Below are 26,211 nucleotides of genomic sequence, written 5' to 3'. Positions count from 1 at the left end.
TAGAGTTACACCAAAAGTGATATATATTAAAGATAGTATATACAAAACAATTACAACCTTTTTTGGAAGTACATACAGAACAAGTGTCCATGGCTTTCAGTTTGAAATCTGACTGAAGTATTATCTTATTCTGTGCACAATATAAAAACTCACATAAACAACATAAAAATAGCATACTGCTTTGGCTGATATAAATAAGTATTATTTGTAAAAAATAGGAGGTGGTATTGCTTTCATGTTGGACTCGTTCAATGTTTCAAACCCTGAGAAGATCAGAAATGAATCTGGTGACACCCAGTGGGAGGCATCCGGAAGCATTTCACTGCTTTACCACCAAAATCAACAATACATCTCACCTTTTTGGATTTTTTTTGTGTACAGTATTGCATACCGCTGGATAAGAAATAGACAGATTGTTCTGCAATTGGACCCACATAATCAGCCTGTGACGCTTCAATTCTTTATATTTTTAGAGGATGCCATATGTTTTAAGGGAATAATTAACCCCCAAATTATAATTTCTAAATCAAGGATTTACCCCGTGTTAGCGAGATTTCTTGAAGTTTGTTTTTTTCTCGTATGCCTTTCTCCATCCAAAAATTGGAAAACATGCATCATCAATTGATGCAAATAGGAGCCGCGCTATCACACACTGTATTCTCCTTACTCTCCATATACACTTTCAGCCAATAGACTGTAGGACACTAATAGCAGCTAAACCTGTGTGTTGTTCGGGATTGATCAATTATGAATACTAATACAATTGTGTCAATATTGTAATACATATATTGTAGTACAATGTGAACATTTTATGTCTATACAAATATATATTTTTTCTTTAATTCAATGTTTATTAGACATTATACTTCTCCAATTTAAATAAATATATGTATTTTATTGTATTTTTTTATTGCACATTCTTACTTTAACATCTTACGTTAAAGTAAATATTTTATTCTATTTTATTTTATATAATTCTAATATTGTCAATTTTCCCCCAGGATAAATAAAATGTACTGATTCTGATTCTTAAAATGACTATTTACTAACATCTTGCCAAGCATTACCAGCCTGTGATTGTTAATGCATAAAATGTAAAAAAGAATTAGATGTTGGTTATTATTTCTTCTTATATTCTTGATTCGATGTTGAGGCATGCAAGGACAACGCATTGTTCTTCAAGAATCCAAAGTGACACGGAGTGAGGATTTGATGTACATATGACCTTTGGTTGGTGAAGTTTTCCTTTTAACATTCTCTGAAAGTTGATGAGAGAATTTGGACGGATCCAGAATACGCAGACTGACTTTTGAAAATCTGACCACAAAATAAATGAAAACTTAATAACACAACAGAACACATCAATAAAATACATTTGCATAACAGTGTCCTTCCTGTGTTCGCCCTGCTGTTGTGACATCATGTGACTGCAGGCTTTATGTCACCCAGCTGTCCATTCGCATTCGTTTGACCATCGCTGGACCCTCCATGCCCTCTGAGCGGTTCACAGGGAGGAAGTCCCGCCTCTGCTGCTCCTCCCGGTCGCTGCCCTCCGCCCTCGTGGGAGCTGCAGGAGGAGCTGATGCTGTCCGCGGGAGACCTCCCCATCTCTGCTCTGCTGGAGGCGTGAGGATGAGGAGGGCCGTGAGCCTGGGTCATGTACCCTGATTGGCTGAGGTGGTTGCGGGGCGGGGAGGTCGGTTCAGCTTTGATGTTGATGTCGTGGTCGGTGTTGATGGAGAGACTGGAGCTCCCAGACCTGTATACGGAGGGAGAGAGGAAGAGGATGTTTGAAGGCTATGACTGTGGAGTGATGGCGACACCTAGTGGAGAAACTGACTAAAGGAAAGGTTGGCTCACACTGTTGTCCTGTGGCAGTTTAACAGAAGGGTAACGTTTTGGAAATATAGCCAATACTTGAACCGATAATGAATTTTAAAGGGGCAATAATACAATTTGTAGCTGCCCCCGTCAACAGCAGTACATGGTTAACTTTTGTGCTGTTACTCTGTCTGGCTCTCCAAATAAGGGGCATGTTAACCACAATCAACTGTCATAATCACACAACCTACAGTATGGTCAAGTGCCTCAAACGCACGTCAAAAGGCCAAAATCTCCCTTTAACTACACATCTGGGGTAATTTACATACAACCCATTCCATTTCACTACAATAAAAGAGGTCAAACTAAATATGTTACTATTTATATAAAAAAAATAAGAATGAGAATCCCCACCCGCCGCATACATCTTTCTTGGCAAACTAATACAAAATCTGGAATATATAACTGATTGGTCTTATTTAACATTTACATATGAAGGTGACATCTGTGTTGAAGAAACAGATGAATTATTCAGATTATCATATTTGTAAATGTATAAATATATGTACTTTTACTAAATATATTGAGTTGAAAGTACTAATATCTTATAAAATGAGCTTATAAAGTATTATCTATTATGACAATACAAAATATTGTTATATATTAAGTATATAGACATTGGTTATAATCACCCCTAATCTCTTCATATACCACAAACAATACATAAATAAAATGCTTTGAACATTTTATTTTTTAGCAAATACTAATCTAATATTTTAATGTATAATAATAATATAATTTCAGGATTACATTCATTTGCATTCAGAGCGCCTAACACTAGATTACATTCAATCTAACAAATATATTTGTACCTTTTGAAAGTTGATCTCATAAGAATGAAAACACATCCTTGCTCGATTCAATACCTTCAGGATTCGTCATCTGGCGTGACCATACGTCTTTAAAGTGAGTATTAATAGCTTCATTACAACGATTAGACAATTTAGTGGTCCTCTCTCTCCATTCCTGAGCCACTTCACATCTTTGTCACCTCCTGTACATCTGTGTGTTCAGTACACTGTTTATGTCTTAGTGTAAATAAACTATGCCAACTGATACTAATAGAGAGAGATTTCTTACCCCAGTGAGCTCAGCTGGTGCTGCTGCCACGCCGTCAAGGAGCCCAAAGAGAGTCCTGCAGTGGGGGAGTAGCCCGACAGCTCGGGACTGTTCAGAGAGTAATCTGACAGAGAGACCTCACGTAAGATAGATAGCACACACAGCGGTACATCCAGTCAATCTTTATTAATACAGCTTCAGTATCAGTCTTAGTATCAGACATTGTATTTGTGCTGTTAATGCAATACAGCACTAATACAATAATCATCATCAGGTACCGTTGTTGTACGGAGAGCCGATGCTGGAGTAGACCAGACTCTGGTGGGACAGACTGGGTGTGGAGATGGAGACCACCGGGGTGGACAGACTGCCACTCAGCCTCTGGGTACCCTGGAAATACAGAAAACCCACATGTTTATTCATTTATTGCATTTATCCTGTGTAGTGGTTCAAAGGATGCAGCTGGACACGGCTTGCGATGCCCCATTTCAACCACATGGTGGCAGTAAAACTGTATTTTCATACGTTGGACAGAACACAGGTTTGCGATGGATGCTGAATGTTTTTCATTACTAAAAGTCAAACAAACATTTACCAACCTGCCAGTTTCTTCACCTCATTTTTAAACTTTGCTAACCCATCAAGGCTAGTCATTATTGATGCTGAGACACCGTCCGAATATCTAACTGAACAACTCGGCCGTGATGTTAACTGTCACCGTATTGACACTGCAAGCAGCAGATATAGCTCGTTTAAAGTGTGTGCTGAGTGCAATGAAGTTGCGGAGATGTTTAACCCAGAACTCTGGCCTGAAGGCTCAGTTGTGAGAAGATACTATGAACCACGTAAAGCGGAGGTGATAGGGGCTAGCAGAGCTAGACCTTTTGCTGGTGCGAGGGTACTGAATGGGGCTACGGCTGAGCTGCTTAGCTAAACGTTATGCGGGTTGGATCATTTAACTGTCGCGGGCTGCGCCTGGGCAACAGCGCTGCTGATAGGATCCGACGTGTAGTGGTGGACAACTTGCTACACAAATGTGACATTTTATGCTTGCAAGAAACTTTCTTACCAAAGCAGGACTTGGGAAAGTTGAACTCTCTTAATGACAATTTTCACGGGGCTGGTGAGTCCACTACGGACCTATCTCTGGGAATAGTGAGAGGAAGGATAGCAGGGGGCGTGGCTATCCTGTGGCACAAAAAGCTGGACGCTGTCATTAATGTCATCAGGCTTGAAGTTGACTGGTGTATTGCTGTACAGATCAAAATGAATAACAAGGAGTTTAGCATTCTCAATGTATATACACCATATGAGTCACAGCATAATGAAGATGAATACCTGAACAGACTTGCTTTTATACATTCTTTTATTGCTGATAATCATTCCACCAGTGTTTTTGTAGTGGGTGATATGAATGCTGACATATCAGACAAAAGGTCCTTGTTTGCTAAGCATATGCTACAGTTTTGTGATGATAACAATCTTATATTATCAAGCCAAATACTTCTGCCTACAGATAGCTATTCATATATAAGCGAGGCCTGGCATACAACTTCATGGCTTGACCATTGCATAAGCACTGCTAATGCCCATGACACTGTAAGATCAATTGAGATTGTGTATGAGGCATCAATGTCAGATCACATTCCTTTTATAATGTCACTAGATTGTGATAGTCTCCCTGAGATGTCTCAGGAGGTTAAAAATGCCTGTAACACTAAAGTGGATTGGTCCAAGCTCACAAATGAGGATAGGCTATTGTACTATGGGAGAACTGATGTCCTATTGAGTGATGTATATCTACCCAAAGTGGCAACTCTGTGTGTTGATGTGGGTTGTAATGAAAACTCTCACCGTGAAGACCTCTGTAACATGTATGATTGTATTGTGGGAGCTGTATGGGAGGCCAGTAGACCGTGCTGTACCTACTCTAGGAAGAGACACAACGTCAAGCCAGGGTGGAATAAACATGTGGCTGATCAATATGCTGAAGCCAAGAATGCTTTTGGGGCCTGGGTCCAGGCAGGAAGGCCCAGAGAGGGGCCTGTCCTGGATCTCAAAAAGCGTACAAATGCTAGATATAAATATGCAGTTCGTTATGTCAACAAACACAGAAACATTGAGAGCGGACTCTATGGCTGAAAAGCTGCTTCATAATGATGTGACTGGCTTCTGGAAGGAGGTGAGAGCTCTGAACAGGGCCAGTACGTCATTACCGTGTACCATATAACATAGCTGAGTTGTGGAGGCAACATTACTCTAATATACTTAATTGTGTTAAAAGTGACCCCTACAAAGTTGGTAATGTTGTGAAGAGTGACACAGTGGGAATCACAGCTAAAGAGGTTTATCGAGCAATTGCACAGCTAGCTGATAACATGCGGCTCTGACCGAATCACTGCAGAGCACCTTAAACTGGCAAGCCCGAAGGTTGCAGTTCTTCTTGCCATTTGGGTTAGGGTCACCCATGTTGACTGTTACTTTGGTCCCTGTCATTAAGGACAAAGCGGGCAAGGTAGGGAGCTTGGATAACTATAGACCAATTGCTCTAGCCAGTGTGTTATCCAAAGTCTTGGAAATAATTTTGTTAGATAGACTATGTTCCTATTTATGTACCTCAGATAACCAGTTTGGCTTCAAGGCTAAGCATGGTACTGAGCTATGCATCTATGCTTTGAAGGAAATGGTAGAAACATATAGAAGACAGAATTCCACTGTTCTGATTGGTTCATTGATGCCTCTAAGGCTTTTGACCGAGTTAACCACCATAAACTGTTTTTAAAATTGAGACAAAGGGGTGTGCCTAACAGTATAATTAGGATCCTGGCTTATTGGTATGCCAACCAGAGCATGCGGATCAAATGGGGGAATGCAGTCTCTGCGCCATTTGGTGTTGGTAATGGAGTCCGCCAGGGGGGGGCTCCTCTCACCATGCCTTTTTAATATCTATATGAATGATCTATCAGATGATTTAAGTGTCTGTAAAACAGGGTGTGTGATTGGTAATGTGATTGTAAACCATCTTATGTATGCCGATGATCTGGCTATTGTTTCTCCTAGCAGTGCTGGATTTCAACAGTTGCTAAATGTTTGTTCTGATTACGGAGTCAAATTTGATGTTAAATACAATGCTAAGAAGAGCGCTGTAATGATCTGCAGAGTAAAAGGGGATAAGAACCTTTGTTTTCCAACATTCTACCTGTCAGGACAGGTGCTGTCTGTTTGCTGTGACACTAAGTATCTGGGACACATCATCACAGATGAAATGGCTGATGATGATGACATGTATAGACAGCGGCGTGTCTTATATATGCAAGCCAACATGTTGGCTAGAAAACTCTCTTGGTGTTCAGATAAGGTTAAGGTGAACCTCTTTAGAGCTTATTGCACTCCTCTCTATACTGCCCCCTTGTGGGTCAAGTATAATAAGGCGAGCCTCAAGAAGCTCCAGGTTGCATATAATGACTGTTTGCGTATACTGCTTAGAAAACCAAGGTGGTGCAGTGCAAGTGAAATGTTCTGTAACGCACGAGTCAACACGTTCCATGCTCTCTTGAGAAATCTGATGTACAAATTCATCTGTCGATTGAATGTTTCTCATAACTCTGTCATTATGCTGCTTTCAAATCCGTGTTTCAGTGCTGTACGATACCAGTCACCTCTGTGGAAACATTGGTATAACTGCCTTTTTTAATTTATATTTGAGTGTTGTATGTTTTTTGTAATAATGGACCAAGAGTCTCTTTAAATAAAAGATGATGATGATGATGATTATTACAAAAAATACAGGGCCTAGTTTCTTTGCTAAAATGCTATTTGATCCCCTTAATGACTTAGTCCTATTAAATAATAATAATACACCATGTTTATAGAGATGAGGCAAAAAAAGTCAGAAATCTAAAATAATAACATGTACAATAATAATAATAATATTGATAATTATTATGTATTTGTTTATTTATTTTTAATTAAAAAAAACACATTTTGTTATCAATATAAACAACATTTTGATTTCCTGTATTCACTGTTTTTGTCATCCATGCGTTGTTCTGTGCTAATAATGTTAATATATATTTGTTCGCCTTCGTCTTCAAAGGAGTCAAATGGAGGTGTCAAATATCAATAAAGCAATTAATAGTTCATTATAAACATTTGAGCTATTTTACGTGACAAAGCATTTTGCATTGGAACTGGTAGCGGTCTCATTAGGGAATGTAATCAGGTCCTGCTTCAACCTCTGTGGGAATTCACTTGATGGAGTGCTCTAACAATTCATTAAAAACACACTAAATACTAGTGGGCAATTCATTCCTGATTACTCACAGTCAGACATTAAGATACATTGGTTTGGCACACTCTAAGCCCCGCTGGTAAAGCTGCTCTTTAAACTTTTACTACATATTTCTAACAGTCATTACAAGTGTGTGTTGTTTCTCTCTGGGCTGTAGCCGCTCCGAACTGATAATGTCTGCAATGACTTCACTCTGAATGACACACACACACACACACACACACACACACACACACACACACACACACACACACACACACACACACACACACACACACACACACACACACACACACACACACCACACACACACACACACACACACACACACACACACACACACACACACACACACACACACACACACACACACACACACACACACACACACACACACACACACACACACACACACACACACACACACACACACACACACACACACACACACACACACACACACACACACACACACACACACACTCCTGTCCCTAGATAATAAATACCATAGTAGAGAACTAAAGTTTGAGCTAACACGGTAATGACTTCAACAAGGTCGCATACACATTACTGTGACATCTGTACAGCCGTCACCCTCTTCTGTTTTGTGGACATTTTAGCATGTTATTGTTTATGCCTTCATTACAAATCAATCTACGTTCCCTTGTTTGCTGATTGTTACATCATGTTTGAGTATAGTCTGGGAGGGCAGGGCAACAGCACGGGAGTTAAGGGCAAATCAATAATTGGGATAACCTCAGCTGCTGGATGTGAAGGAAGAAAGAAGACTGAGGCAGAGAGATTTCCTGCATCGAATGACCAAAACCTCTTGTAGCGTGCACTTTTTGAGAGACTACTTCTATTGGCTAGTGCTCCAACACATTGTACATGATTGGCTAAGGAGCAGGACATCTCTAAGCGATTGACTAATAACAACAGAGCTAACCTAACCTAACCAGCTAACCAATCAGAGCAATCTGGTTTCAGACAGAGGGTGAAAAGAGGTGCTGCAGCACAGGCAGTATGAGAAAAATAAAGAGCTTTTTGAACATTAGAGCATGGAGACATGTCACAGTAGAGACACAAAATACAAATATGAACCTGAAAATGAGCATAATAGGCCCCTTTAAAGGGGGCGGTGTCCATCTGTCAGTTTGGTTTTATGGCTGCCCCCTAGTGACCACTAACAAAATAATGCAGCTTTTTTATTTTTTATCAAACAGCTTCAAAAAGGCATATTTGTCAGACTTACGAGTGTGTGCATCATTCCTTTGGACTGAGGGACGACCACTCGGAGGTCCGTTTTGCAGCTATTGTGTGGAAGAGGAGGAGATTTGGGTGGTAGGATCTTCCCCAAGCTGCCTCCACCAGGGGAGCCCACAAAACCGTTTACTGAACACAGAAATGGAGAAAGACATTTAGGAAGTGATGGTAAGGATATTGGTTTGATTTTCAGAGCCTTAGTATAAAAGCACAATGCAACTAAATGTTGTTTTCAAAACCAGGGGGAGGTTACAGTCCCACGTGTTAGATCCATTAAATAAACCTGTCTTCCACTATGCTCTGAATGGAGAAAGTACAGCTATATATTATACAGTAGATAATATTGAATAATTGATATTGTCTTGCTCTTGACATTACATAATGGCAGTGTGCTTATGAGACATGCTGTTCTGGGAGGGAGAGCAGTACACCACAGGCAGGACAGTTTGCAGAGAGGACAGTTTGTGACCAGGGCTGACGATCAAAACATTATAGAGAAACACAGATGACATAAACCAGGATCAAAATAGTGTTTGTTTGCCACAGAACTTATTTCCTGCAATAATCCCAAATCCAATTGACAAATCCTATTGATTTTAGTTCCCTTGAGATTCTCACTTCTGGGTTGGCCCACAGAAATACGTCACAACTGTAGCACTCTACAGCAGGTAAAGTCTGATCACGAAGGATGCTGGGTACACAAAGTGGCGAGGGTATGTTGAGAGGATGGGAGAGGAGAGGACAAAACGGTTGAGTCTTTTACAGGGAGACTTCAAATGTAAAGAATAATTAACTAAACTTTCGGGATGACATCCTTTGAGGTAGTAGTAGAAAATGTACTTCCTTGGTGTAAAATGAGTTGATCTACAGCTATATGTACTCGTGTAGGTGACTGTGAGGCTTATGGGTAAAGTGTTGTCATTGTGTGTGTTTGGATCACTCCTGTGAAATACATACCAGACCCAGATCCATTTTGTAGAGCCATATCACCTGAGGAGCACATCAATACATGTAGACATTAGCCTCTTTAAGACTGAGTTTCATTTTCTACAGCAGGGTGGGGATTTTTCATCAGATGTGCTCATCAGTGATCATTCATGTGTCATTTTTCCCTTCTCTGGGAACTAATACGTATTGCCCGCTGTTTTTTTCCCCATAGTTGTTGGTATTCCCATCATTTTACATCCCATCCAGATGAAAAGTAAACTTTACTGTGCATAACTTTGTATTGTTTCCATTGACACACACACACACACACACACACACACACACACACACACACACACACACACACACACACACACACACACACACACACACACACACACACACACACACACACACACACACACACACACACACACACACACACACACACACACACACACACACACACACACACACACACACACACACACACACACACACACACACACACACACACACACACACACACACACACACACACACACACACACACACACACACACACACACACACACACACACACACACACACACACACACACACACACACACACACACACACACACACACACACACACACACACACACCTGTGTTTCCATTGCTGGGAGGTCTCTGTGAGGGGTTAATGTTTCTTTGGAGGTGTGTGTGAGGTGAGGAGAGGATCCCACTGTCAGCCAGAGCTGCTGTGGCTGCAGCGAGAGCCTGGGAGGTCGCTCCTCCTCCTCCTCCCCCTCCTCCTCCTCCTCCTCCTCCTGCACCAGGGCTGTACACCATGCTGCCATGCAGGAAGTTCTGCTGTGGAAGGTTGGTGGTCTAGAGAGGAAGTGACCAATAGAGACATGTCAACATAATCAATACAAAAACACAATACTTGTTTATATTTCCTGTGTTTGTATTATCAGCAACCAAACTGAAGGGATCAACAATATCATCATCAGATAAATAACTGACTAATCTGGTCTGTAGACACAGAATAAGTGGCTGTGGATCAGGGGACTAATGGGCCAATTGGAGGGTCAGTGTTTTGAACCCCAGCCCTGCAATCAACAAATTGTCTTTGGGAAAGATACTTAACATGGCCCTATTAGGCTCATGTCCATGTTCATATGTGTATGTTGTGTCTCTACTGTGACATGTCTCCATGCTTTAATGTTCAGAAAGCTCTTTATTGTTCTCAGACTGCCTGTGCTGCAGCACCTCTTTTCACCCTCTGTCTGAAACCAGAGCCCAGTCTGCTCTGATTGGTTAGCTGGCCGGCGGTGTTGTGATTAGCATACCATGTACAATGTGTTGGGGCATTAGCCAATTGAAGTGCCATTGTTACATAGTGATGTCACTATGATACGGAAGTAAACAAAGGAGTCCAATGGAGGTGTTTCAGGCAGGGGGGGGGGAGTGGTCCCCTTTGGAGGGAACTTTGGGATTTTAGCCTTTGCCTTTACATGCACAAAAACCTATATAACATACTTCAGGAAAGGGAAAACACCAAAAAAGCACAATAGGGCCTCTTCAGACAGCTTCCACAGTCTTGTCTGCGGTACGTACGTGTGTGTAAGTTGCTTTGGATAAAAGTGTCAGCTAATTATAATGTAAAACGGAAAAACCAATACGATTTTAGTGCCAGTGGGAAAGGGGTAGTCTTTTAAAGCAGTGGTTGGGGGCGCAACAGCGGTAATTAAAGTTTCAAAGTCTCAAAATGCTACAACTTCTGTCACAAACTGGATGAATGATGTATTTTGTTAAAGGAGGATGAAAGTGTAATTAAGGAGCACTATTGGAGTGACTTTGATGGTTACTGGACTCAGGATTAATTCATTTGGATTCCCGCTGTATGAAGAAATTAAAGGACGGCGCAAGTGGAAACAATTCACAAAGGGATTAAACTGTTTAAAACACATGCTCAAAGTAAGCCGGATTTTGCCCATGTGTTTATGTGGATTCAAAAGTCGTAAATAATCTAAATGGAGGAGACCGATCTGATCGGAGCAACTGTGACAAATAATCCAACTGAAACCGGCATGGACAATGACTATGTTTTTAAAAATGCGCTTATCCAGACAAGCCTGGTTTGGACACTTTACGGGCAGAAGAAACATTTCTATTAAAGAAAGAATTATACATTTCTGTCTTTTTATGCCTTTAATACTAACTTGAATTTGTATTCAAATTAATTAATCAATTATTTTTTATATTTTATTGTAATGTAGAGACAAGGCTTTTAGTGACAATCATGTATTGCTTTACAATTATATGTAAAAAAATAAAAAATAAAAATAATATTGATATATATATATATATCCCAGGTTGGGAACCACTGTTTTAAAGGGATATATATATATATATATATATATATTTAGATGGACTATGCTAAGGTTATGTTTCTGTTATGATCTACGATAGGCGATAGTGTCATAGCGCAGCTTTCAGTGCGCAAAAGAGTTTGACTACGATGCTGGAAGTCCAAGTGTGGATCTCAAGTTTTTGACTATATAGAATCGTGTTATTATGTATTTGTGTAATTTTGTAACCATTTTTAGTTAGTTACTGCAGTATTACAAATGATGAAGTAAGAGATGGACGGGGCGAGATATACTTTGAATGGAAATCACCTGCCATGGTGCTACGCTTTGAATAGACCCTTGCTAAACCTTTAAGAACAAAGATATCCTTGAAGTCTAAGGGGCCTAGGAATTTGGTGGATGGTATAAAAACCCCCAACACGATACATACGTTTGTTTGAGTGATTGTGAGATTATTCTCCTTACTGAGGGAACATAAATCATCATTTACTCATATAACATCACTTAAACAAATCCAAATGATCCCTTTAACATATTTTATTTAGCAAGGTGGTACTGGATGAACACAATAAATCACAGCGCAACTTACAAGTTTATGACACTTCATCATGTTGTCAAAGTCTTCATTAATCTTTTTGTACTTCTCCTCAGTATGGGGCGTGAGGACGTAAGTGGCGTCAGCGTCAGGGCTGTCGCAGCCTCTGTGCTCCTTCTTGTTCAGGGCCTGGATAGACAAAACAAAAATGTATTCATAATTATTGTATGGTTTTAATGAGAAACAGCCCTAACATCAATAGTCCTTTGGCTCAGCTTACAGTGGCCGTAGTTGACGTAAGGGATAATGTGCAGCGAGGCGGTCATTATGGGTAAAAGAACACCCGACAGGCAGATCAGGATCCCGACCCGAAGCTGCATGCAGTTTGCTTTTCAGCCAAACTGTATACAGTTAAATCGAACAGACTTCTTTGTGCAGATGTGAGCGTCCTTAACAACGGTCAACAAGTGCTTGACAGCGGCCTGTCTGTTCTGGATTAACAACATGTCACGTGTTCTGAATTGACCAATCAGAATAGAGTATTCAACTAAGCCATGTAATAAATTCATTTAAAGCCACATTTTCCACAGAGAGAGTGGTGAGCTGACTACTGAGAGCAGAGTTTGTTAAGAATTATTTACATATTTAGTTGAATTCTTCCTGGTGGAAAAGTCCTGCATTACAGACAAAGATGTTTCAAATATTACAAACCATGAGTTAAGTGTTTCTCTTTCACAGAACTCAAACAGATAAACACAAAGGTAATCAAATAGACAAGCTGATCAGTTTATACTTAACATTTATTTTGTTATTCAGCATCACAAAACAAAAACATGTGTTTAAGTCTAAAGCAGAGATAGTGCAGAACACAGGATATACGGTTCAGGTTGCTCCTATCTAACATGTGGTTAAAGAGCAGGAAGGACAACCAACCACTGACACAATTAGAAACCAGACCTGAACCTCTCGAGGTTACAGTCAAGTTTACTTCCCAAACACTGAGGCCAAATTAGTATTTCTGAATGTCTTCAAATGAAGTTTCTTTACTGTGATTCTAAATACAGTCCAGAAGAAGGAACCTTTTCACCCTTTGGGAAAGAAGCCTCTAATGCTTTAATCACCTTGGAATCACATTTAAACATTTCATACTAGCAACTTGAATTAACTATCAACTCATATAAAAAAGTAGTTGTGAGCATGTTAGCACACTGACTTTAGCAATTATCTAAAAGCATAGTTGTTCATATGTCCAAAGACTCTGTGGCTACATGGACTTTAGCTGCACATTTTCACTTCAACTTATGTTTATATTAATATGATTTATTTTATTTATTGACGGACCAGACCCGGGCGACAGAAGCTGGCTTTGGGGACGTGGAACGTCACCTCTCTGGGGGGGAAGGAGCTGGAGCTTGTGCGGGAGGTGGAGCGTTACCAGTTGGATCTGATTGGGCTCACCTCTACGCACAGCGTCGGCTCTGGAACCTTACTTCTGGATAGGGGTTGGACTCTATTCTTCTCCAGAGTTGCTCAAGGTGTGAGGCGCCGGGCGGGTGTGGGGATACTCACAAGTCCCCGGTTAGGTGCTTCGTTGTTGGAGTTTACCCCAGTGGACGAGAGGGTCGCCTCCCTACGCCTGCGGGTTATGGGGGGGAAAACTCTGACTGTTGTGTGTGCTTATGCACCCAACAGCAGTTCAGAGTATACGGCCTTCTTGGAGACCCTGGAAAGAGTCCTGTATGGGGCTCCTGAAGGGGACTCTTTAATCTTGCTGGGAGACTTCAACGCACATGTGGGCAATGATGGAGACACTTGGAGGGGCGTGATTGGGAGGAACGGCCCCCCTGATCTGAACCGGAGTGGTGGTTTGTTACTGGAATTCTGTGCTAGTCATGGATTGGCCATAACAAACACCATGTTCGAACATAAGGATGCTCATAAGTGTACGTGGTACCAGAGCACCCTAGGCAGAAGGTCCATGATCGATTTCGTTATCGTATCATCGGACCCGAGGCCGTATGTTTTGGACACTCGGGTAAAGAGAGGGGCGGAGTTGTCAACTGATCACCATCTGGTGGTGAGTTGGGTCGAGTGGCGGGGGAAGCCTCTGGATAGACCTGGTAAGCCCAAACGTGTAGTTCGGGTGAACTGGGAACGTCTGGAGGAGGCCCAAGTTCAGGAGGCCTTCAACTCACACCTCCGGCGGAGCTTTTCGGGCATTCCTGTGGAGGTTGGGGACATTGAACCAGAGTGGTCGGTGTTCAAAGCCTCTATTGCCGAAGCCGCGGCGGGGAGCTGTGGTCTCAAGGTCCTAGGTGCCTCAAGGGGCGGTAACCCTCGAACCTCCTGGTGGACACCGGTGGTCAGGGAAGCCGTCCGACTGAAGAAGGAGGCCTTCAGGGATTTGTTATCCCGGGGGACTCCCGAGGCAGTTGCAAGGTACCGACAGGCCCGAAGGGCAGCAGCCTCATCCGTGGTCGAGGCAAAGCAGCGGGTGTGGGAGAAGTTCGGAGAAGACATGGAGAAGGACTTTCGGGCGGCTCCAAAGTTGTTCTGGAAAACTGTCCGACACCTCAGGAGGGGGAAGCAGGGAACCATCCAAGCTGTGTACAGTAAGGATGGGACGTTGTTGACCTCAACTGATGGAGTGTTAGGGCGTTGGAAGGAACACTTTGAGGAACTCCTGAACCCGACAACTCCGCCCTCTATGTTAGAGGCAGAGCTGGAGTATGACGGGGGATCAACACCAATCTCCCGGGGGGAGGTCACTGAGGTCGTCAAACAACTCCACAGTGGCAAAGCCCCGGGGGTGGATGAGATCCGCCCGGAAATGCTGAAGGCTCTGGGTGTTGAGGGACTGTCATGGTTGACACGTCTCATCAACGTTGCGTGGAAGTCGGAAACAGTACCGAAGGAGTGGCAGACCGGGGTGGTGGTTCCCCTTTTTAAAAAGGGGGATCAGAGGGTGTGTGCTAATTACAGAGGCATCACACTACTCAGCCTCCCCGGGAAAGTTTACTCTAAGGTACTCGAAAGGAGGGTCAGGCCGATTGTCGAACCTCAGATTGAGGAGGAACAATGCGGATTCCGTCCTGGTCGTGGAACGACGGATCAGCTTTTTACTCTCGCAAGGATCCTGGAGCCTGGGAGTACGCTTATCCGGTCTACATATGTTTTGTAGACTTGGAGAAGGCGTATGACCGAGTTCCCAGGGAGTTACTGTGGGAGGTGCTGCGGGAGTATGGGGTGAGGGGGTCTCTACTTAGGGCCATCCAATCTCTGTACTCCCAAAGCGAGAGCTGTGTCCGGGTCCTCGGCAGTAAGTCGGGCCCATTTCCGGTGAGGGTTGGCCTCCGCCAGGGCTGCGCTTTGTCACCAATCCTGTTTGTAATATACATGGATCGGATTTCGAGGCGTAGTCATGGGCGAGGGGGTCTGCAGTTCGGTGGATTAAGGATTGCACCACTGCTTTTTGCAGATGATGTGGTTCTAATGGCTTCATCGGTCTGCGACCTTCAGCACTCACTGGATCGGTTCGCAACCGAGTGTGAAGCGGCTGGGATGAGGATCAGCACCTCCAAATCTGAGGCCATGGTTCTCAGCAGGAAACCGATGGACTGTCCACTTCAAGTAGGGAATGAGTCCTTACCCCAAGTGAAGGAGTTCAAGTATCTCTGGGTCTTGTTCTCGAGTGAGGGAACAATGGAGCGTGAGATGGGCCGGAGAATCGGAGCAGCGGGAGCGGTACTGCAGTCGCTTTACCGCACCGTTGTGACGAAAAGGGAGCTGAGCCAGAAGGCAAAGCTCTCTGTCTACCGGGCCATTTTTGTTCCTACCCTCACCTATGGTCATGAAGGATGGGTCATGACCGAAAGAACGAGATCGCGGATACAAGCGGCCGAGATGGGTTTTCTCCGCAGGGTGGCTGGTGTCTCCCTTAGGGATAAGGTGAGAAGTTCGGTCATCAGGGAGGGACTCGGAGTTGAGCCGCTCCTCCTTCGCGTCGAAAGGAGCCAGTTGAGGTGGTTCGGGCACCTAGTTAGGATGCCACCTGGGCGCCTCCCTAGGGAGGTGTTCCAGGCACGTCCAGCTGGGAAGAGACCAAGGGGTAGACCTAGGACCAGGTGGAGGGATTATATCTCTTCGCTGGCCTGGGAGCGCCTTGGGATCCCCCAGTCAGAGCTGGTTGATGTCGCCAGGGAAAAGAAAGTTTGGGGCTCTCTGCTGGAACTGCTACCCCCGCGACCCGACCACGGATAAGCGGGAGAAGATGGATGGATGGATGGATGGATGGATGATTTATTTCATTCGTATATGGTGCAACTGTGGCAACATATTATTTTCCCCTAGCATTAATAAAGTATTTTGATTGATTGAATAATTGATTGATTGATAAACAGTGTTTAAGCTTAAACAAGCTATAATTGCCTCAAGAATGACAAACTTCAACATAAAAAATGATATCACATGACATGAATTCTTTAACACTATAATACCTTGAAAGAGGCTTTCTGCCTACAGTGTACTTTTGATATTTGAATTACATTTTGCTGATAATATTTGTACTGTAACCCTTGTATACTGTACTTCTACCTTAGTAACATGTTTAATTAAGGACTTTGACGTGTAATGGAGTATTTACTATTTTAACTTATTCAGTGAAGGACTGACTATCCTATTTCTGAAAATATAAAGGGTCTATAATATGTGTGTGTGTATGTGTGTGTGTGTGTGTGTGTGTGTGTGTGTGTGGCCTAGCATTACTATCCTTGTGGGGACCTACATCTGTTTACACAGTCACGTGTGTGGACTGGCTTCCCTTACGGGGACAAAATGGAGGTCCCCATAAGGCGAATCATTAATGTTAGGGTGAAGACTTTGTTAGGGTTAGGCATGTGTAGTTTATGGTTAAGGTTAGGATAAGTCTCCAGGAAATGCATGTAAGTCAATGTAATGTCCCCTGAAGTAATGTATACATGGTATGTGTGTGTGTGTGTGTGTGTGTGTGTGTGTGTGTGTGTGTGTGTGTGTGTGTGTGTCTATAATATTAGGGAACCTTTTTTTATGTAGGCCTTCTTACCATTTCTGCAATGAGGAACTAATCTCCTCTCTACTTTCTGCACAATCACACTAAAATAGAGATGTTGATCTACAGAGGATGTGACACTCAATAAGAACGATTTGAATAAGGTCAAATGGATAAATGCTCCTAAGCAAGACACTGGAGCCCTTATTGATTTTTCTCTGTGAGTTACTGATCTCAGGCCATCATGACAATAATAATAATAATAATAATAGCCTAAACTTACAAATTCAATATACAATTGGTGTCTTCTTTAAAAATGCCAAATACAATCTGCGTATACAGAGCATATATTCTTCTTCCCTGGAGTGTCTGACAGTTTGTTTGCCTTGATGAGCTCTGAAGCAGACACAAAGCTGGTCTGAGGAGTGATAACAGAAGTGTTCCCCTAGAGAAGCTGCTCCATATCACAGACCTGCTCATCTAGCCGCCTCTTTAACACCAGAGTAAGCAGATATTTTTTACAGCCAGCCTGAAACAACTGTGGGTTTGGTTGGCTGTTTATAGTGGTGTAGTAGGGTGGAGAGACAGGGAAATATGAGGCAAATACACTGGCTGCTGATGCGTCCCTAACACCACAGAGATATAGCCGTCAGATGAGATTCATTAGCACAACCAAATCTGTAGAGGATCGACTTACTGTCAGCAGCACAGCTGGGACAAATATCCACAGCGCTGCAGAGAGGCGAAAACAATGTGAGAAGAACCGGATCTTAAAATCAGATGGTGCCGAATTTACCAGAACATTTATTCATCTTGTATTATGCCTTACTTTAGTGGATCGTAATTGGGTATGAAATGTATCTACAAATGCTTTCCAATTCTTTTTTATCGATGTCAGTTTGAGCTACGACAAAGGTTTGTTTAAGTGTTGCCTGACAGACAAGGTAAGGCTTACCGGAAATGTGTTTTGCTATTACAGCATTGTTAAACACTTGCTGACCTGCCCGTGACGAAAAGTGAGAAGTCAGCAGTCAATAACACAATGTGAATCACCGCAACACACAGTCAATAATGTGCACAAAGAATACGAGGCAGGTTGGTTCAGGATGGTCTGAGATAAGCCATGGACACACAAACCACCAGATATATGCAAACACTTTTGTAAAATGGCATATGTAACTGAAACCTCTCAGTATATAAGACCATCTGGAACTTGAAACCACACTGGCTTTGATGTGAAACAGCCACAGTCACTTTGTATCCTGTTGTAATATACTGCAACATACATTTACCATAACCACCATTTGATCACTCTGACTTCTTGGACATGGCTTTGTTTAGGGGTTTTAGAAAGATTAGGTGGTGGAGGGGTGCAGGAACGAGTCCTAAAACCCAGAAATTAGTTAGCATTTTTGGCAGTTCCCTCGTCTCAAAGTCAGCCATTTTAACGTGTTTTTGGTAAGATGTGTGAAATAAATGATTTTGACATTTAGTTTCTACAACATAAAATCTTCAGTAAATACCCTACTCGTAAATGTCTGGAGCCTTTAAGTATCATAACCATGGCGGTTGCTAGACTAGATGAGACCACTAAACGTCATCTTCTCGAGTCCATTACAAGTCTGCCTTTAGCTTAGTGATTGTGATGTGAAGTCATGCAACAACCATGTAGTTCTTAAGAACTTCTTTTATAGCCAATGGTTGGCTATTGATTCTGCCGATTGCATTTACACTTCAACAAAGTGGTATCAATATGCGAAAATGTTTCTGCTGTAAAAAACGTTGACGTATTATAAGCGTTTGTTCGTCACAGAATAAATCACATTAGCTTTCAGTCAAGAGAGCCCTTGCCATTTTTACTTCTGGGTCCGCCTATACAAATATGTCATCCCTCACCACTCTGGTTCAGAACATAGACAAGTTAATTGATGTTTGGTAATTTACAGCACCTGGACTTCGATACAGCCGTCACTGTAAAATAATACAATCATACGGGCAACATGCAAGCCTGAGAGATGATATCACTCCTCTGGTATCCATCATCTCATCTCTGCTCCTCGTTACATTACACGTCATAGCGTGAAAAGGACAGACCGACACATCAGCCAGCTGACTGTCTGTCTGTCCACCACATGTCCTCTGCATTCCCAGACACTGGTAGTTATTAGGAGCTTTAAACACACACTTGCATGTCTATTTTCACCACAGGCCTTAAACTACATTTTAACAACTGGTGACCACAGAAGTCTCACGCTCAAGGCCTGCTCAGTTCAACAACTGCTGATTTCCACACTAGTAAACATCAAGCTGGCTGGTTTGAATTAGGGCACACATAATGTTTGGCTTGGTCAACTTAGGAGAACTGTTTGTTTGGTGGATCCTTTTTCTGACAATTATGTCTAATCATGGGAGTGTACATTATGTGAGTTGGTGTGTAGCAGTGGCAGCAATTTGTTTTTATTAGTCAAAATGACAGGTGCCAAAGATTTTTTTTTATCTTGCTTTAAAATAAATCTATAAATCATAGATAATATTGCACTGAAACATATGGTTAAGAAAAAATCAAACTCTTGCAGAAGTGCCAAAACTCGAGCTCCATCATCAGCAATGACTATTTCACAAAGATATAATACTCTTTCTGGATTATTTGCAGACATCAAATGCCAATGGTAAATCAATAGAGACAGACGAGTTGAGTGTTCCAATGTATCAATTAGAAAAGCATTTTGAGAGAAACTTTATGTGCAATTTTTCTGTTATGTCAAAACGATATGCATGTATCAGCCTTGTTCTATGTCTTTGCTCTGGAATAGTTGTAGTTCTTCCTTGGCACATGCAACATCTTTCCACAAAGTATTATTACAATCAGATCCGTAGCTTTTCTGTAATCCTGCAGACGAACAGAAAATAAACAGAGGAAAACCAGAAGAGCTTTCGGAAAATTAACCCTAACCCTAGTCATTTGAATCCACTCCAAAATGTAATGGGTTCTTCGTTTGCCAATGCTAAACCCTTCCACCAAGTTTCCTGACAATTGGTTCTCCCATAATCCTTCAGACAAATAAAAACAAACTGAAAACATCACCTCCTTGGCAGAGATAGTTAGGTTGTACTGTATAACATTTCATATGTATTCCCTCCAGTGGTTTACTGGACCTGCTCCTGCTACATTAATTAAGCCCCGAGCCTGTTTTTTAGGTCTCAGGCTCGAAAATGACATTCCCAGAACAAATGACCATATCTTTCCTTCTAAAAGGGTTACATTAATAATCTTTTTTCTTAAAGCAATGATAAACCTGTGAGTTGGATGTAGAAGAGTCAGAATCAATATAGATGTTTTTATTTTAAAGTAAATTCAGATTGAACACAGTAAAAAAATGTAAATGATTGTGCCCGTCCAACAAAAATAAATTACTTATAGTGAAAACCACCCTTGAATAGGGTTGGGTACCGAGAACCGGTTCCGGTTCGGAACCGGTTCCAACATTTAGATTCCAACGGCATCATTTATGCCCCGGCCACACGAGGACGAAAACGGTCGTTTGCGTTACTGTTTAGTGTCATATAGACCGTTCGGCCACACGAGGACGACCGAATACGGCACTAAACGACAGCGGAAACGATAACGGGTCCCAAGGTGGATAGAACGGCATACGCAACGCTCTGGGGGGTCCAACGGCTCCGTGTGTACGCCCTATACGATCATTTTCTGATAATGATGAGGCAATAGCCCCGCCTCTCCCCACCTCTGCTGATCACCCCCGCGTCAAAGTAAACTGCACACTGAATTCAGATTATTTATCTTTCTACCTAGTTATAAATATGTTTATTTTTACTGTCGGCCGGGTCACTCATTACGGAGCGTCCACACAGCAGCGTGCGTTGACGCTTGGAGGTGGGCGTATCTGAAGCTTGGGGATTTTTTGCGAGCAACGCGACCAACAACCAATCACATGAATCTCCTGCCCCCGACATACAAAGAAATAGCAATGTTAAAACGAAGTAAACTGGATATAAAATCCCCAAACAGGCGAAAACCTACCAGATTCACCCACTGTCTCTGCCACCTCCCTCCATGCCTCGCTCCTCCGGTTTGTATCCCGGTAGATCAACAGAGACTGATCATACAGCACCGGGTGATTCACTACCGCTATAATGAATTTTCCCTCCATTTTTTTGAATATGAGGAAATGACCTGCGTAGTCTCTCCCAGCATACACGCGGTTTGATTGGCTAGTGCTTGTACTGGCATATTTGCATAAACGGGATTTAATTGGCTGACGCCTCCATCGAGGCGTCAAAAGTTGAACATTGCTCAACTTTTGACGCCAGCTACGCCAGCAACGCTCCACGTCGCTTCCCAAAATGCAGTTCGGCTAAAAGTGACGTCACCCCATTCAAAGTGAATGGGCAGAAGCGTTGGAAGCTTCAACGCACGCCGCTGTGTGGACGGGCCGTTACTGGATCAGCTGCTGCATGAGACAGACACTGGCGCTGTCCGAAGAGAGGGAGGAAAAAGAGAGGCTCCTTGTATTTTATTATTATAATATATAGAGTCGTTATTCATTTGTTTTAAAGCTCAATAAATAACAAAGAAGACCTTTGACCGGCACTTTTATAATTTTGTCGGAAGATTTTAACTTTAATACACGTTGACTGGCGAGAAACTCTGCCCGGTTCCCTCGGCCCCCACCGCGGAGAATAAACAGAAGGGCAACCATGACAACCATGCTTCTTTGCTGCTTTTGTGGAGGAAGTTACAGCGCCACGTACAGGCTCCTGCATATGTACTGCAGCTTCTCCAGCGGTTGGAGCTAAACGGAGCTGTCTCGTGTGGACAGACACTATCCGGATGACTATTGCGTGTGGACGTAAGCTTTTTTGCGATTGCGTTTGCGTTAATCCTATGCGTTTAGCCGTTTTCGTCCTCGTGTGGCCGGGGCATTAGAAATGTGAATTTCGGTTCCTCTTTTCGATGCCTGAGGAAATGTTTCTCGCCGCTCTCCGTAGCCTACTGTATGACTGCGGCGGGGCGGGAAATGTAGCGTTGTACCTACACTTCTTACAGCGTAACCTGAGACCAGGGCCGGCCCGTCGCACTGGCGTTATAGATGTTCGCCTAGGGCGCCAGATCTGTGGAGGCGCTGCGCTGACAGCTCTGGGAGGAAAAAAAAATGTTTTGACCGTTGGTGCTCATCCTAATTTTCGGCCTTGATGTAACAACATTCATAATTAAGTAAATGTAACACCCTTTTCTTCCCGGTTACACTTTTCATTCGCCCTGTACGATGGGCGCTGCAAGTGATGAAAATGGGGGATGTTGGCTTATCTGGCACCCGCAGCTCACAGCCAAAGTGCGAGCGTGGGAGCGAGCGAGGGAGAAAGGGACAGCGCTGTTGTTATTAGCATCTGGTGCTAGCTGCTCTAAGAAGAATATGTTTCTACAATGATGTGGAGGGAGAGTCCTCTCCAGTCAGACTGAGGCTGATAACTACAGCTCAGTGAGGTAAGGACTCTGAGTGTTTAGATAGTTCACTTTAGTCTAAGTTATCTCAGTGGGTCTCAAACGTTTTGATCACAATTTATGTAAACACATATTTCCAAGGCACTCCTTTATAATTATTGGGATAAAACAGGTTTAAAATCATTCCAATGTATACTATAGGACAGTAAACCAGACATATCGTTTTAAACTGGAGAGATAACAAAATATGCATAAATAAAATAGTAAAATAAGATATGAATGAACAACAAAAATAAAATACGTTAAATGTATTTGTTATTGGCTATGGTAGGTTATTGGTTATGTTCACATACTTATTTAATTATTAAAATGTAAACCGATCTTTTTCATATGAGTGTTTAGAGTTGTACCCCCTAGATCTAGTCTCTAGTAATTCTGCTTAAAGTGCACCAGATTGAAGCATTTTACTTTAAAATGTTCAAACATTTTTTCCCGGTATGCCTGAGAAGGCTTGTTTTTCTCAACAAGAACTGTTTTTAAATGGGGGGGGGGTCCTTTAAAAGTTGGACTGGTTCTCAGGTTACAGTTACATAGCAGTGAATATAAACAGACTGATTAATGTGAATATTACTGTAAACTAACCTGTGTAAAAGTTTCTTGAATAAATGTATTTATTTTGGTGGAAGAAGCATGTATAATTTTTTTACCCTGCCCCTCAAAGAATCGGAATTGAGAACCGTTAAGATACGGAATCGAAAAGTAGAATCGGAATCGGAATCAGAATCGTGGAAATTCAAACGATACCCAACCCTACCCTTGAATGATGGGATGGTAGACTAAAAGCTTTAGGAATCCAAATTACAACATATAATAAGTACCCTGTATCAAGATTGATGCAAAACAAGTTAAATCTGACCTTTTTAGACAGATTTAGCAAAAAAACCCACTTCTGGGGTCATTTGGGTGGATTTGACCTATCTCTGGCCCCCCTTGGTCGATTTTGCTGATTGACATCTCTTTCTAACCGTCAGAGCTAATGGAATCGAGGGGAACTCCCACATACTCCTTATTTGGTAATGTGTGTGTGTGAGACTGACGCATAGCCAAAACCGGAAGCTGCGATAACTCTGGTAGCTACCATTAGCAGCTAACTTTTACTCTCCGATATTTACATAAAAATTAGGGATGCACGATATTGGTTTTTTGAAACCGATACCGATACCGATAACTTCCTGCTTCTCAAGACCGATAACAATTTTTTTACGCCACTAATTATTTTAACGCGATTAACGCATGTGTATTTTTTTTTCCTTGGCCGCCCCGTAGTTTCAGAGCGCATCGAGTTTAAAATACCATCTACAAGCTGATGCTGACAGCCCCGCTCCTGCCGCCCGCTTGTGGCAGACCACACTTCCACGCTCACCGGCAGGCACCGACTGGCCATCTGGAGGACCGGGAGGGTGTGTGTATGTGTGGCCCGAGCGAGCGAGAGAGAGACCTTACGTGCATTGTTGTTGTTAGCATCTGGTGCTAGCTAGCTGCGCTAACGGATATAAGGAGCTGTTTAAATGAAAACAGAGGAGCGACATTTCGCCACAACTGCGCCCAGCACTTGACTTTATGCAGGAAGCCAGACAGTGGGACATTGTACGAAAAGTCAGCACACTCAGCACGGATAGTGCGCAACATGATTGCAGCGTCCAGGCAGCTCCGGTTCGAGCATATGCCTTGAGTTGCACATAGCTGCAACGCCCATACCACCGACGACATGTTTGTTTACTGTCCTGGCTTCACGGCCGCACACCATTTACGTCACAGCCAGGCATGAGTTAGGGAGCGCTGGATTTGTGAAGAACTCCCCTCTTCCTAAACCACTAATACCACAGTACTGGCAAAACGGGAGGAGCCGAGTGAAAAACAAGCGCCCCTCATCCCAATCCACCCACACCGCAGTATTTTTTTCTTTTTTTTTACCCCAAAAATATATTGTATATTATCGGGGCTATTAATACTGGTATCGGGTTTATCGGGATGACGTCATAATTCCTAATATCGGACCGATAATTATCGGGCCGATAATTATCGTGCATCCCTAATAAAAATGGAATTATGGATTATAAATTTAAAAAAAATATTCCACAGAAACATGATCAACCTATGGATTAACCGATTCAGCCGCGTTTTTTCTCGTTTTAATGCCATTGAACAAGTCTTTTGAACAGATTGACAGCTTCCGTAAAAACTCTGTAAAGGTACGTGTTGTGATGTCTGTGTTTGCTTCCCCTGTCGCGAGTTCGGATCACTCAGTGATGATATATATACCTAAATAGTCTGTGGAACCTCAGCTTTAATCGGATATCTTGTATGTGCAGCTACGATAAGTAATAAGGGTATCATTTATCTTGAGTTCTGTGCCAAAGTGCGTTAGCATTTTTCGCTCAGGGATCATTTAGATGCTTCTTATGAGACTTGTGTTTTGTTTTGGTAAAAATGGTTTGTATCGTCAGTTAGCTGAGATTATTCCCGTTAATCTGGTATAACACATTAATAGGTTCTTAAATATTGAGATGCCCTGAGACACAGTGTCGTGAGAAAAAAAAAATCCCCCGCCGAAGAGGGCTTTGGGGCTTAACAGGAACACACTGCCGTTTGTAATGTCAGTTCCCAGCTCATTGCAGGGAAGTACATAACCTGCATTGATCCTCACATTAAAGTTTGCTAACACTGGAATGTGCTTGTCTAAAGAGGAAAGCCTGTATTGCGATTAAATATTCACCAATGTCTGTCCTGTGAAAATAAACCTTTGTAGAGATTCTGCTAAAACTGACATATTTACAGAAACAGGAATTATTATGACCAGAAACTGATCAAAATCTGGCTGTGTGATTGCAATCATAACATTGTAAATATCTGAAAGAACATTGTAAATGGGATGTACATGGGATGCTGGAATGCGCTGTAAGTTGACACAGCTCCAGCACATTCCAACAATTATATATTTAACACATAATGACTTGGCAATCATTTATTAATGACATGAGGAGAAATGAGCCAAATCACAACAAATGGAAAGTTCTGTGTTTGCTCAGCATCAGGAGTTTGTTACTCTACAGCAGGCCTATTCAACTAGTGGCCCACGGGCCGAATCAGGCCCTTCAGAACTTTGTTCTGGCCCACAAGAGGTTGCCTGCAAATCGAAATGGCATATGTGTAATAGCATAAATAAAACTAATGTCTGATCACACTAAATCCGACGATGCGGCGAAAACGCTGGTTTTTCCATTCATTTGAATTATTTTGAATCCATTATTTTGCCTGCTTTGCTCTGCTCATTAAAAAAAAAAAAAACGCACTTGTCATTGGCTCAGTCAAACTCACGTTACACACTAGGTTCGCGGGCCACAG

General features: G+C 42.4%; 1 protein-coding gene across 1 annotated transcript in view; it reads right to left on the bottom strand.

The window, feature by feature from the left end:
- LOC117557817 (myocyte-specific enhancer factor 2A-like) overlaps positions 1-26,211 on the bottom strand; it is a 66,635-nt gene continuing 40,424 nt past the window's right edge. Inside the window, 8 exon segments of the mRNA XM_034233762.1 lie at positions 1-1,553; positions 1,555-1,759; positions 2,962-3,064; positions 3,219-3,330; positions 8,484-8,623; positions 9,452-9,484; positions 10,069-10,294; positions 12,371-12,505. Coding sequence (XP_034089653.1) covers positions 1,437-1,553; positions 1,555-1,759; positions 2,962-3,064; positions 3,219-3,330; positions 8,484-8,623; positions 9,452-9,484; positions 10,069-10,294; positions 12,371-12,505 — 1,071 coding nt within the window. The 3' untranslated portion in view covers positions 1-1,436.

Source organism: Gymnodraco acuticeps, unplaced genomic scaffold (genome assembly GCF_902827175.1).
Source record: "Gymnodraco acuticeps unplaced genomic scaffold, fGymAcu1.1, whole genome shotgun sequence".
Classification (NCBI taxonomy): domain Eukaryota; kingdom Metazoa; phylum Chordata; class Actinopteri; order Perciformes; family Bathydraconidae; genus Gymnodraco; species Gymnodraco acuticeps.
Note: the sequence above shows the minus strand (reverse complement) of the source record. Positions and strands in the feature narration are given on the sequence as shown.